General features: G+C 48.2%; 1 protein-coding gene across 1 annotated transcript in view; it reads right to left on the reverse strand.

The window, feature by feature from the left end:
- Positions 1-5,356: 5,356 nt before the first annotated feature.
- LOC140717405 (uncharacterized) overlaps positions 5,357-13,699 on the reverse strand; it is a 44,551-nt gene continuing 36,208 nt past the window's right edge. Inside the window, exons 3-6 of the mRNA XM_073030950.1 lie at positions 10,122-10,160; positions 9,043-9,180; positions 8,782-8,870; positions 5,357-7,602 (exon numbers count right to left, since the gene is read on the reverse strand). Of these exons, the coding sequence (XP_072887051.1) occupies positions 7,480-7,602; positions 8,782-8,870; positions 9,043-9,180; positions 10,122-10,160 (389 nt within the window). The 3' untranslated portion in view covers positions 5,357-7,479. The remainder of the gene's footprint in view (positions 7,603-8,781; positions 8,871-9,042; positions 9,181-10,121; positions 10,161-13,699) is intronic.

The raw sequence follows: 13,699 nt of genomic DNA on the forward strand, positions 1-13,699 counted from the left end.
CTTACAGTGTGTTACACTCTCCCCTCACCAAATTTAGTCAAGATAATTTGCCAACCCTTCCTGCAAAACACAAAGCCCAATCCAGGTGCAAAAGGCAGTGACATAACTCCCCAAAACAGTAGAGATCACGCCCTGTTCTCCAGGTGCTACATAGGCCAACCTAACCGGTGGTCTCCTAATTCTGAAACCTCCGTACCTCCTCACTTAACTCTTCAGGCTCAGACGTTACTGAGGATACTTCGGGTCTGCTTGGCGAATCTTCCCTCGGTCTATCACGCATGCCCCCCTACAACTCGTAGCCCTCTGTCCCGTGTCCAGGCCCTGCTTCCTCTCCTTTGGGGTCCTGCTGTAACCCAGGCTGCCCACAGATAGCCACACCATCCCCCGCCCCCGCCACTTCACCGGATTCAGTGGGAGAAGGGCCAGGAGTCTCTTCCTCAATCACTGGGGGAGTTAGCGAAAGGAAGCATGTACCACACAGCAGGATCATCCTCTTCCGAATCAGTTTCCCTCTCATGGGCGGGGCCCGGCCCAGCCTTTCCCGCTCTGGGCCCTGCAGTCACCCTGCATTTTCACAGAGTCCTCTTTGTCGGTGTAGGCTCCAAGCCAGGCTCTGGGTCTACCTGCACCTCTTGTCCTGGGGCAACATGTGGTTCAGATGAAGAATCTTGACAGGCCCATTCCCTCCTCTGGCTTCACCCAGAAAACTGGTGGGTTCGACATTTGTCTCTCCACCACATAGGGTGAGACCGCCCAGAGGTCGGCCAACTTGTGCTTTCCAGGTGTCCCCAGATTTCTTATGAGGATTCGGTCTCCCAGCAGGAGTTGGGAGAACCTCACTTTCTGATCATAACTCATAGGGCATAGTCCTCGACTTCTCGACTCCAAACATGCCCAGTAACTCATGGATGAGTCTGCTCTCGAAATCTCATCCCTGATCACAATGGATCCACCTGGGAAAGCCATAATGAATGAAATACTTCTCCCATAACACTTTTGCCATCGTAGACACCCTCTGGTCCTTGGTAGGAAAAGCCTGAGCATAACTGGTCCATGATGACTAAGACATTCACCGTGTTGCTGGCATCGGGTTCTATGGACAGGAAATCCATACACACAAGTCCAGGGGCCCTACACTCTGCAAGTGGTACAAAGGAGCTGCCCGCGTAGGCAGTGTCTTCCGCCATATGCAGCAAATGCGCAACTTGCAGTATTGCCATAGAACACTACAGCACAGTACAGGCCCTTCAGCCCTCCATGTTGTGCCGACCCATATAATCCTTAAAAAAAAGTACTAAACCCACACTACCCCATAACACTCCATTTTTCTTTCATCCATGTGCCTGTCCAAGAGGTTCTTAAATACCCCTAATGTCTTAGCATCCACCACCATCCCTGGCAAGTCATTCCAGGCACTCACCACCCTTTGTGTAAAAAACTTACGCCTGATGTCTCCCCTAAACTCCCTTCCTTTAATTTTGTACATATGCCCTCTGCTGTTTGCTATTGGTGCCCTGGGAAACAGGCACTGACTTTCCACCCTATCTATGCCTCTCATAATCTTGTAGACCTCTATAAAGTCCCCTCTCATTCTTCTACGCTCCAAAGAGAAAAGTCCCAGCTCTGCTAACCTTGCTTCATATGACTTGATCTCCAATTCAGGCAACATCCTGGTAAATCTCCTCTGCACCCTCTCCATAGCTTCCACATCCTTCCTATAATGAGGTGACCAGAATTGCTCTCAATACAACCCCTGTAGAATGTGATGAGGATGGGGGGTGGGATATGGACTTTCCTCAGCCTTCGCAGAAAGTAGACACACTGCTGGGCTTTCTTGGCAATGGAGCTGTTGTTGAGGGACCAGGTGAGATTTTCGGCAGGTGAACACCAAGAAATTTGGTGCTCTTAACGATCTCTACCGAGGAGCCATCGATGTTCAGCGGGGAGTGGTCGCTCTGTGCCCTCCTGAAGTCAACAACCATCTCTTTTGTTTTGTTCACATTCAGAGACAGGTCGTTGGCTCTGCACCAGTCCGTTAGCCGCTGCACCTCCTCTCTATAAGCTGACCCGTTGTTCTTGCTGATGAGACCCACCATGGTCGTATCATCGGCGAACTTGATGATGTGGTTCGAGCTGTGTGTTGCAGCACAGTCGTGGGTCAGCAGAGTGAACAGCAGTGGACTGAGCGCACAGCCCTGGGGAGCCCCTGTGCTCAGTGTGATGGTGTTGGAGATGGTGCTCCCGATTCGGACTGACTGAGGTCTCCCAGTCAGGAAGTCTAGGATCCAGTTGCAGAGCGAGGTGTTCAGGCCCAGTAGGCTCAGTTTTCCAATCAGTATCTAAGGGATGATTGTGTTGAATGCTGAACTGAAGTCTATGAACAGCATCCGAAAATAGGTGTCTTTTTTGTCCAGGTGGGTTAGGGTGGGTGGAGGGTGGTGGCAATGGTGTCATCTGTTAAGCGGTTGGGACGGTACGCAAACTGCAGGGGGTCCAGTGAGGGGGGCAGCAGGGTCTTGATATGCCTCATGACGAGCCTCTCGAAACACTTCATGATGATGAATGTAAGTGCAACAGGACGGTAGTCATTTAGGCAGGACACTGAAGACTTCTTCGGCACAGGGACAATGGTGGCCGCCTTGAAGCACGTTGGAATGGTGGCGCTACTCAGGGAGATGTTGAAGATGTCAGTGAGAACATCTGCTAGTCTACACATCCTCTGAGAACTCTACCAGGAATGTTGTCTGGTCCAGCAGCCTTCCGTGGGTTGACCCTGCACAGGGTTCTTCTCAAGTCGGACACGGTGAATCACAGCACCTGGTCATTTGTAGGAGGGCGGACTTCCTCACCGCCACGTCATTTTCTGCCTCAAAATGGGCGTAGAAGTTATTCAGCGCATCTGGGAGGGAGGCATTAGTCGATGTTTCAGGCCGAGACCCTTCATCAGGACCAGAATGGCATCAGGACCTTTCGCAGCCAACAGGAAGTCTGGTGCTAGTCGATTTTGAAGGGCCGCCATTTTGGCAGTAACGTCAATGATGGCCTGGCTCGTATCATATAGCTCTAGACTCTTCAGTAGCCAATCCCTCTAGTAGCACTGAGGGCATTCTGATGCTCGCATGACCCAGTCTGACAGGTCCCCAGAGCGTGGATGCTATTAACCAGAAATGCTGTGTTTCTGTATTACCTTTGATAGCAGCCCCAAACAGTAGGATGTCGAGCAGGGGATCCCAACCTTCTTCATGCCATGGACCAATACCATTACGGAAGGGGTCTGTGGACCCTGGGTTGGGATCCCCTGATGTAGACAGAACATAGGCAGGAGGTACGTAGATCTGGTTCAGGTCTAATCTCCTATTTCAGAAGGTGTACTGCTGGCAGACAGTGTTAGTTCTGATGGTCACATGCCCAGTAAGAACCATTAATGGGACTTAGAGGATCACCAGTCATATAAACGTATTTCACATATTGTTACTGAAGCCGCGTCCCAGCTCTTGGTGGTTACAGTAGGGGGCTTCACCCTAATCCTCATGAAGCAGCTTCCAAGATGGGGGTTTATGCAGAAAGGTTGATTACATCCTTCAAAACACTTGATTGGCAGGTGTCTTTCCTATGGGCAGTGCCATTGCATGCTCCCTTCGCAGCTCTGGTCTCATTATTAAAGAATCAAACTCACTTTGGTTCAGGGTTAGGCTGCATTAGCAGACCAGCTTCCCCTGTAGCACACCCAACAACCCATCAGGTTAGTTAGGACGTGACATGTATTAGTAAATAAGATAAAATGCTAGGTGTCAGTGTTGTTCTGTATTTAGGCAGAAAACAAATATACAGATTATCTGAAAGTTACAATGCCTAGCTAGGTTTTAAAAAGCATAAATGTGGGTAATACATTTATTACCCAGGACCTGTCCAAGTATGCCCCAAGGTATTGTGGGAAGCCAGGGAAACGGGGGCCTTTGGAAAGATATTGGTGTTGTCGTTAGCAGAGGTGAGGATCTGAAATACTGGATTGAGGCTAATTTTGTGCTTTTTTCTCAAAAGGACTGCAGGGACACACCTGGGAACTGCGAAGCCTGATGTCAGTGCAGGGAATGTTATTGGAAGGGGTTGTTAGACTCGCGCAAGGCGAGGACTGATTAGGTGTGGTCACATGGCTTTGTGCATGAGAAATCATGGCTCATAATCCTGATTGAAGTTTTAAAAGATGTCACCAGAGAATTGTTATATACCCCCAGGGTTCATTTTCTCGGTGACTATCACTTTGAAACGCCGAAAGAATGAGACTGACTTTTGAACACTATTGGATTTCTGCTGACTACAAAAATTGCTCTGTTGCTATGGTGAGCAGCTCGTGTTTACATTTCTCTGGGCTTATACAAGACACTGCAGAACTGCTGCCGGCTTCTGGGTTGCCATGGTGAGGGAGGAAGAGTTACATGATGGACAGCTGGTGTTCAGTGTGTGTGTATTTGAGGAAGGTCAAGAGCACAGAGGAGACGCACGGAGGCTGGTGACGAAAGAGTCACTGAACTATTTGAGTGCCCACACAGGTCGGGTGTGGATCGATCGGGAGAGGTCGATCAGTGGTCATCACAGTGTGTGTAAGGGTGACCCTGTGGGAACTACCGATGTGTCTAACCCTTGCCTGGGTTGGTAGTTAACCACTGCAAGATGGGACCCCTTTAATGTAGTCACGTTTGACTACCCTGAAGGATTTGGAGGACAACGGGAAGATCAATGACACCTGTTTGTTTGGATTACAAATATCTCTCTGTCAGTACAAATTCCATGGATTGAACGGAACAGAGCTTTCTTACACACCATCGTAAGACTGTAACTCTTGCCACCTGAGCTTGAATAAGTTTGAGAACTTTTTCTTTACACCTATATATGCATAACACTGCTAACCCTTGGTTTGCCTGGTTTAAGTTACTATATTACGTAGTTACTGTTAAAACAGTGTTTGTTAACAGCAAAACCAGACTCCAGGTGTGTTGTATTGCTGCTGAAACTCTTAGAGAGTTGCGTGCACGTAAGAGGTATTTTCCCCAGGGTTGTGTGTACATAACAGGATTAACGAGGCTATTGAGGTAGATGTTGTTTGCATGGACCTTAGCAATTGGTGGCAAAGTGGACAGTGAAAAGAATTATTGAGCTTGATCAGCCGGGGAAGTGGGCTGAAGAATCACGGATGGAGTTTAATTCGGATAAGTATGAAGAATTGCTTATTGGTAAGTCACACAGAGGCAGGGCATACACATCAAACAGTCGGCTCTGGAGTGCGTTATGGAACTGAGAGAACAAGGGGCACAGGTCCATAGTTCCCTGGAAGTGACAACACAGGTAGACAGGATGGTGAACATTGAATCAGATGTAAATTGAGATTTATTTGTTATTAATCACGTTTATTGAAACATACAGTGAAATGCACCATTTACATTAACAACCAACACAACGTGAGGATGTGCTGAGGGCAGCCTGCAAGTGTCACCACAAGCTCTGGCGACAACATAGCATGTCCATGATGTCTTGTAGAACAACATGTAACCAACACAGAACTGGGAAAAACAGCAAAAACCCCTTCCCAACACCCACTCCCACACACAGACAGGGCTCCATCCCCAGGGCAGGCCAGCTCATGGCCCCAGACCTCCAGACTGTGTCCCCAGACTCTCTGACAACCAGACGGCACCCCCAGACTCTCAGACAACCAGACGGCACCCCCAGACTCTCAGATATGGGACCTCTGACCTCCAGACTCTCAGACATTGGAACTCTGACCTCCAGACTGTGCCCCCAGACTCTCAGACATGGGAACTCTGACCTCCAGACTGCGCCCCCAGACTCTCAGACATGGGAAATCTCATCTCCAGACTGTGCCCCCAGACTCTCCGATATTGGATCTCTGACCTCCAGACTGTGTCCCCAGACTCTCAGACATGGGAACTCTGACCTCCAGACTGTGTCCCCAGACTCTCAGACGTTGGAACTCTGACCGACAGACTGTGCCCCCAGACTCTCAGACATTGGATCTCTGACCTTCACACTGTGCCCCCAGACTCACAGACATGGGAACTCTGACCTCCAGACTGCGCCCCCAGACTCTCAGACATTCGGGCTCTGATATCTGGGCTTCAACACCAGGACTCACTGATCAAGAGCCGCTGACCTCAGGACTTGATGACAGACCTTGGGTCTCCAATCCGGGGACTCACTGACCTCAGGAATCACTAGCCCTTGTTCTCAGGAATCGCTAGTCTCTGACCTCGGAGCATCCCAAACTGATTGTCCAGTTCCTTCCCCTGGCTGTTCGCTTACTGCCCTTGACCTCTCACTCCCCTCATCCAGGTCATTACAGCTGACCTAACACAAAACTTCCCACTCCATCACCCTGCTATCCCTGCGAACCTAAACCACAAAGAGTCAGCCACATCACAGCTCGGTGCCACTTGTAAAAAATAATGAGAGCAGTCGTGATGCCATTTTCCACCTGGACAAGACGTAGGTGAGACCTTTTCCAGCCATAACTCCACATCCTGGGAGTGAACCAGTGTTGAGGGTTGCTTGCTTGAGGTGGGGTATCAGTGAGAAGATTGACACTGGGGACAAACTCAATTTTTCAATTAATTATGAACTGCTGGATAACTGGGTGTCAACAGGCCAATTTTATACAAGGAGAGTTACAGAGAAGGGAGATCATGGAAGTGGGTAAAGACGATTCGATTACTGATGGGGTTGTGGGTACAAAGGGTCAATTATAGACAGGTTTGTGGGTGCAGATGGGTCGATTATGGACGGAGGAGTGGGCACACAAGGGATGATTACGGACGGGGGGGTTTGTACAGACAGATCTCACAAACAAAGCTGATAAACTAATATTCAACACTTACAAAGTCCAGCAGGAATGTGCAGACACACTGTTGTCCCATTAGTCCCACCACAACTTTTAACTTCCCGACTCAAATCCCCAAAACCTTTCTACAACGTGAAAAACCTCGATTCCTGTGGCACCGATACTGGCACACCAACATGCCTGCCAGTGGTGATCTGATCGAGGACCCCACCTCACTCCTCCCGGGCTTTACTGCAGCAACCTGAAAATACTGGGCAGCCGCAAATAGACTCAGAAGTCGACATGCCAAAACAGCACAAACACTACAGCGATGGGGCGTCCAACAAACCCCAGCTTGCCCCTGTGGTACCACAACCCAGGACACCCTCCACCTGGTCCCAACATGTCCTCTCAACAAGGTCCAAGACGGCTTTGCCATGGTCCATTGATGCGGCCATGAGCTGGAGGACTGGCTTGGCAGAAACCAGTTAGACGTGTGAAGAGAAAAACAGCTGCCAAACGAAACAACATCAACAAAACCACAACCACAGGACACAGTGGGTCCCCTATATCTCCCCACCCTCCCTCGTCTCCCCTCGAGGGTCTGTGTCATTCTTGTGCCAGAGCGAAGGGAGGGAGGGTCCGTCCTAGACTGCGGGACGTTGTCTACGGGCTCCTTCCCCAGCCGATCCAGGTGGTGGTCGGGCACGGAACATGACTGCAGCGTACTCAGTGTGGGGAGTCTCGGGATGAACCTCAGGACCAGCAAACTGCAACAGAAGAAAAGCCTGTCAGTCTCACACCAGTTCAGGGTTACACAGAGAAGGACATGGAGACAGGGACAGGGAGAGACAGGACTCCAAGGAGATGGAACACCCAGAGTTAGAAGACACGGGACTGGACCTACGGAGAGATGGACAGGACACATGGGGAGAAAAACAAATGCAGAGAAACATACAAAGAGACACAGACTCGATAGTTCCAGTCACCCACACATCACCAATCACAAAGTTCAAACACTGACACTGACCCAACATCAACACAACTTTCAATCTAAACAAACTGCTGACCAGCACAAGCATTAAATCCGAGTCTGATCAGCAGAAAACACACATAACTGGACATTAACCCAGAAGATTCTGCAGATGCTGGAAATGCACAGCACCACACAGAAACTGCTGGACGATCTCAGCAGATCAGACAGTATCCATGGAAATGAATAAACAGTTGACATTTCAGTCTGAGACCCTTCATCAGGACTGAGGCATATATGGGGTGGAGGACAGTGCACCTCAGTGACTGAGCGTGGCGGGACACAGTGTACCCCAGTGATGGGGCATGTGGGGGACAGTGCACCTTGGTGACTGTGTGTCACGGGACAGTGTACCCCAATGACTGGGTATGTTGGGGACAGTCTGTCCTGGTAACTGGGTGTGTGGGGGACAGTGTATTCCAGTGACTAGGTGTGTGAAGGACAGTGTATTCCAGTGACTGGGTGTGTGGGGGGACAGTTCAGCCCAGTGACTGGGTGTGTGGAGGACAGTGTATCCCAGTGACTGGGTGCGTGTGGGACAGTGTATCCCAGTGACTGGATGTGTGGGGGACAGTGTATCCCAGTGACTGGGTGCGTGTGGGACAGTGTACCCCAGTGACTGGGTGTGTGGGGGACCGTGTATCCCAATGACTGGGTGTGTGGGGGACCGTGTATCCCAGTGACTGGGTGTGTGGGGTGTGGGGTATAGTGTATGCAAGTGACTGGGTGCATGAAGGGAGTTGATGTGCCCTGACAACTGGACAACTGGGCACATTGGGAGGGTTGTGTTGGTCATGTGGAGTGATTGGTTGATAGGGCACGGTGACGGGTGATGGTGATGCTGAGGATGGTATCAGGGGCCTGAGTGGTTCAGGCGGTCTGTTCCCTTTCTCTGGTTTATCGTGTCTGACATTACCCTCACATTCCCCTTGGGGGGCTGCTGGCCGGTGCGACTCTTTGCATTCCACCGAATATCTGCGTAAACAATGTTCTCCGCTGCTGGGTCTGCGGGACAGAAAGCAGAGATGAGAGGCTCCATATGGAAACCCTTTCCCACTGTACCTTATCTCACCCCTGCCTCCAATCCCCCATGTCATCATTTTCCCAGTCCTACCCTGCCCCACCCGCTCTCCCTCCCTCCCCCCAACCACCAGCCTCACGGATTGGATCCACTTGCCTTCAGTGCCTGAAGACGTTTCTTTTCCAGCGGCTCTTCTCCTCCATGTGACCAAGAGAAGCACAATGAGAGAGGAGATCAGGAGGGCACCCAGTACGGACAGTCCGATCACCAGGGGCAGTCTCGAGGACACAGAACCTGCATCAGGGAAGCAGAGAGGATTCTGCAATTAATCCCGACCTCATTCCCAGAGACGCAGAACCAATGGATTCACTCCATCCCATCTCAGGCCAGGTAATATTCCTCGTTTTCCAAAGACCGTAAATCAATCCCCTCCAATCAGCCCGTCTCATTCTCCTCGAATATCTCCTCAGTCTCCTGCTATTCCTCTCGCATCACTCCCCTCCAACCCCTCCTACACTATGGTGCTTCCATGATACACAACGGGTGGAGATTTTAGACGAATTTGCCAGAACTTGTGACAGGGATTAAGGAAATGGCCGAGGAATTTCACAAATACTTGTCTGTATTCCCAAACAAAACCACAAAGTATCCCAGACACACTGGAGATTCAGTGGCTTATTGATGTGGAAACTCGAACACACCAATACCGCTTCTGGTGATCGCACGGGGATTTGTCTTGTCAGACGCACCCTCCGATCAATCCGATAATAATGTTCCAAAAAGTCGAAGAAATGTGTTTGATCTTTTATTAGCAACCAACAAAACATACACTCGTGGAGGAATGTAATTAAATGCAGTCCCCAGCTATAAACTGCCAATAACAAAGCATGAACACGTATCTAAACCCTTCATTTTTACCACACCCTTCCCACGTGAATAGCTGCCATAACAAACATAATAACCGTGCAACACGGGCTACAGTGCCGATTGGAAACAGAAGCCTGGCTTCTACAATATTAATACAAATGGATAAATACCGGGGTCGCAACGATCTAATCCCAGAACTTGGATGAGGGATCTATTAGGGTACTGAATGCCCTAGCTATCATCGCCCAAACATTTACAGGTTCTGGAATGGTTCCCACAGACCGGATGTAGCAAATTTGATGCCACCGTTTCAGAAAGGAGAGGGAGACAGAGACAGAGAAAATGAAAGAAACCAGGGAACTACTGACCTGTCAGACCGCTACTGGACGTTGAGGCAGTGCTGGAATCTGTAATACAGGACATATAGAAAATATTTCCATGACTAGACAAAGATATTATGTTCTGTAAATTCAAAACATTAAATGAATTCTAAGAAACTCATGGGAGTCAGAAAATACGGCTATAACTTCATGTTTACTTTAAGTGAGGTGCGCACGTATCACGTGGTAGTGCAATGATGTATGAAATTTATATTTTTACATATAATCTGTAATTACTTAAATGAACAAGAATGCTTAATCAATCTACATACAAATACTAGCACAAGATTATTCAAATATTACTAAAATATTAAATACACAACACTCCTCCCTGATCAGCTATAAACTTCAACTCAAAAGAGAATATATATTCACAATATATTATATAATACAACTACTATATGCAGACATTAGCAGAGTAAAGTTTAAATTCTCTTATTCAGGCTTAAAGATTCACTTGCTGTGGAGGATTCCTTATTCTTGTGGGATAATGTCTGTCCTGACAAGGGGGATCAGTCTGCTTGACAGGTGAGACTTGTGGCTGTGGAGCAATCTCAGGTTCTGGGGCTCTCTCTGTGCTAGTTGTAGGAGTTGTCTCTGGGACTGCAGGAAGTGGTTCTGATAGTATTAGCCAACTTTCTTCTCTAACTATTGACTCTGCTCTCCTCAATTGATCAATATGTCATCTCCAGATGGCTTACATTCAATTTCCATTGTGTAGGAGAGTGAAACATAGAATCATAGAAAACCTACAGCACAATACAGGCCCTTCAGCCCACAATGCTGGGCCGAACATGTACTTACTTTAGAAATTACCTAGGGTTACCCATACCCCCCAATTGTTCTAAGTTCCATGTGCCTATCCAGGAGTCTCTTAAAAAACCCTACAGTTTCCGCCACCACCACCATCGCCAGCAACCCGTTCCACACACTCATCACCCTCTGCATAAAAAACTTGCCCCTGACATCTCCTCTGCATCTACATCCAGGCACCTTAAAACTGTGCCCTCTCATGTTAGCCATTTCAGCCCTGAAGGGCAGATCGTGCCTAACAAGCCTGGTAGAGTTCTTTTAGGAGATGACCAGGCATATAGATGAGGGTAGTGCAGTGGATGTGATCTACATGGATTTTAGTAAGGCATTTGACAAGGTTCCACATGGTAGGCTTATTCAGAAAGTCAGAAGGCATGGGATCCAGGGAAGTTTGGCCAGGTGGATTCAGAATTGGCTTGCTTGCAGAAGGCAGAGGATCATGGTGAAGGTAGTACATTCAGATTGCAGGGTTGTGACTAGTGGTGTCCCACAAGGATCTGTACTGGGATCTCTACTTTTTGTGATTTTTATTAACGACCTGGATGTGGGGGTAGAAGGGTGGGTTGGCAAGTTTGCAGATGACACAAAGGTTGGTGGTGTTGTAGATAGTGTAGAGGATTGTCGAAGATTGCAGAGAGACATTGATAGGATGAAGAAGTGGGCTGAGCAGTGGCAGATGGAGTTCAATGCAGAGAAGTGTGAGGTGGTACACTTTGGAAGGACAAACTCCAAGGCAGAGTACAATGTAAATGGCAGGATACTTGGTAGTGTGGAGGAGCAGAAGGATCTGGTGGTACATGTCCACAGATCCCTGAAAGTTGCCTCACAGGTAGATAGGGTAGTTAAGAAAGCTTATGGGGCGTTAGCTTTCATAAGTTGAAGGATAGAGTTTAAGAGACGCGATGTAATGATGCAGCTCTATAAAACTCTAGTTAGGCCACACTTGGAGTACAGTACTGTGTCCAGTTCTGGTCGCCTCACTATAGGAAGGATGTGGAAGCATTGGAAAGTGTTCAGAGGAGATTTACCAGGATGCTGCCTGGTTTAGAGAGTATGGATTATGATCAGAGATTAAGGGAGCTAGGGCTTTACTCTTTGGAGAGGAGGAGGATGAGAGGAGACATGATAGAGGTGTACAAGATATTAAGAGGAATAGATAGAGTGGATAGCCAGCACCTCTTCTTCAGGGCACCACTGCTCAGTACAAGAGGACATGGCTTTAAGGTAAGGGGAGGGAGGTTCAAGGGGGATATTAGAGGAAGGTTTTTCACTCAGAGAGTGGGTGGTGCGTGGAATGCACTGCCTGAGTCAGTGGTGGAGGTAGATACACTAGTGAAGTTTAAGAGACTACTAGACAGGTATATGGAGGAATTTAAGGTGGGGGATTATATGGGAGGCAGGTTTTGAGGGTCGGCACAACACTGTGGGCTGAATGGCCTGTAATGTGCTGTACTATTCTATGTTCTATGTTCTAAAAGGCCAAGTTCACTCAACCTATTCTCATAAGGCATGCTCCCCAATCCAGGCAACATCCTTGTCAATATCCTCTGCAATCTTTCTACAGTTTCCACATCCTTGCTGTAATGAGGTGACCAGAACTGTGCACAGTACTCCAAATGGGGTCTGACCAGGGTCTTATATTGCTGCAACATTATCTCTTGGCTCCTAAATTCAATTCCACGATTGATGAATGCCAATACACCGTATGCCTTCTTAACCACAGAGTCAACCTGCGCAGCAGCTTTGAGTGTCCTATGGACTTTGACCCCAAGATCCCTCTGATCCTCCACACTGCCAAGGGTCTTACCATTAATACTATATTCTGCCATCATATTTGACCTACCAAAATGAAGCACCTCAAATAGATTGAACTCTATCTGCCACTTCTCAGCCTTGTTTTACATCCTCTGACTGCCATCCACACTATCCACAACACCCCCAACCTTTGTGTCATCAGCAAAGTTACTAATCCATCCCTCCACTTCCTCATCAAGGTCACTTATAAAAATCACAAAGAGAAAGGGTCCCAAAACTGATCCCTGAGCACACCACTGGTCACCGACCTCCATGTATAATATGACCCGTCTACAACCACCATGCAGAATATGACACATCTACAACCAAGTTCTGGAGTGGTCCGGTTCTGTCCTTAATCTTTCCGAGCATCCACTTCTGATACATTGAACCTTCTTGTTTGAGGAGACTTCAATTTGTCTTAACTGTTTGTCCTGCATCCTCCTCCTGAGATGAATTTGAGATGATCCAAGTGTGAATGCCTGGGAAGATCCAGGAACAGTATGGCCGGTGAGTTGCTGGTTGTGCAGTGTTATACATTACGATATCCGAGGAGGAAATTAGCGAGCTTCAGGTTCAGGGTTAGTGTAGAGCGTTCTGCTGACATTGCTCGCAGTGCATTCTTTATACTCTGCACAAACCTTTCCTTCATGCCATTTGTAGCCGGATGATATGATGCAGATGCAACTTGTCTTTCCATTCATTTTTAGGAATAACTGAAACTGTTCTCCCACGAACTGTGGTCCATTGTTGATGACTAAGTGTTCTGGAATACCAGTCATTGGGTCTTAGTGTCATGGAGAAGTACAGCACAGAAACAGGCCCTTCAGCCCATCTAGTCTATTCCAAAAACATTTAAACATCGATCTGTACTGGGATTCTAGTCCTCTACACCCCTACCATCCATGTACCTATCCAAACTTCTCATAAATGTTCAAATTGAGCTCACATGCACCATG

The sequence above is a fragment of the Hemitrygon akajei genome, chromosome 27, assembly GCF_048418815.1.
Source record: "Hemitrygon akajei chromosome 27, sHemAka1.3, whole genome shotgun sequence".
Taxonomy (NCBI): Eukaryota; Metazoa; Chordata; class Chondrichthyes; order Myliobatiformes; family Dasyatidae; genus Hemitrygon; species Hemitrygon akajei.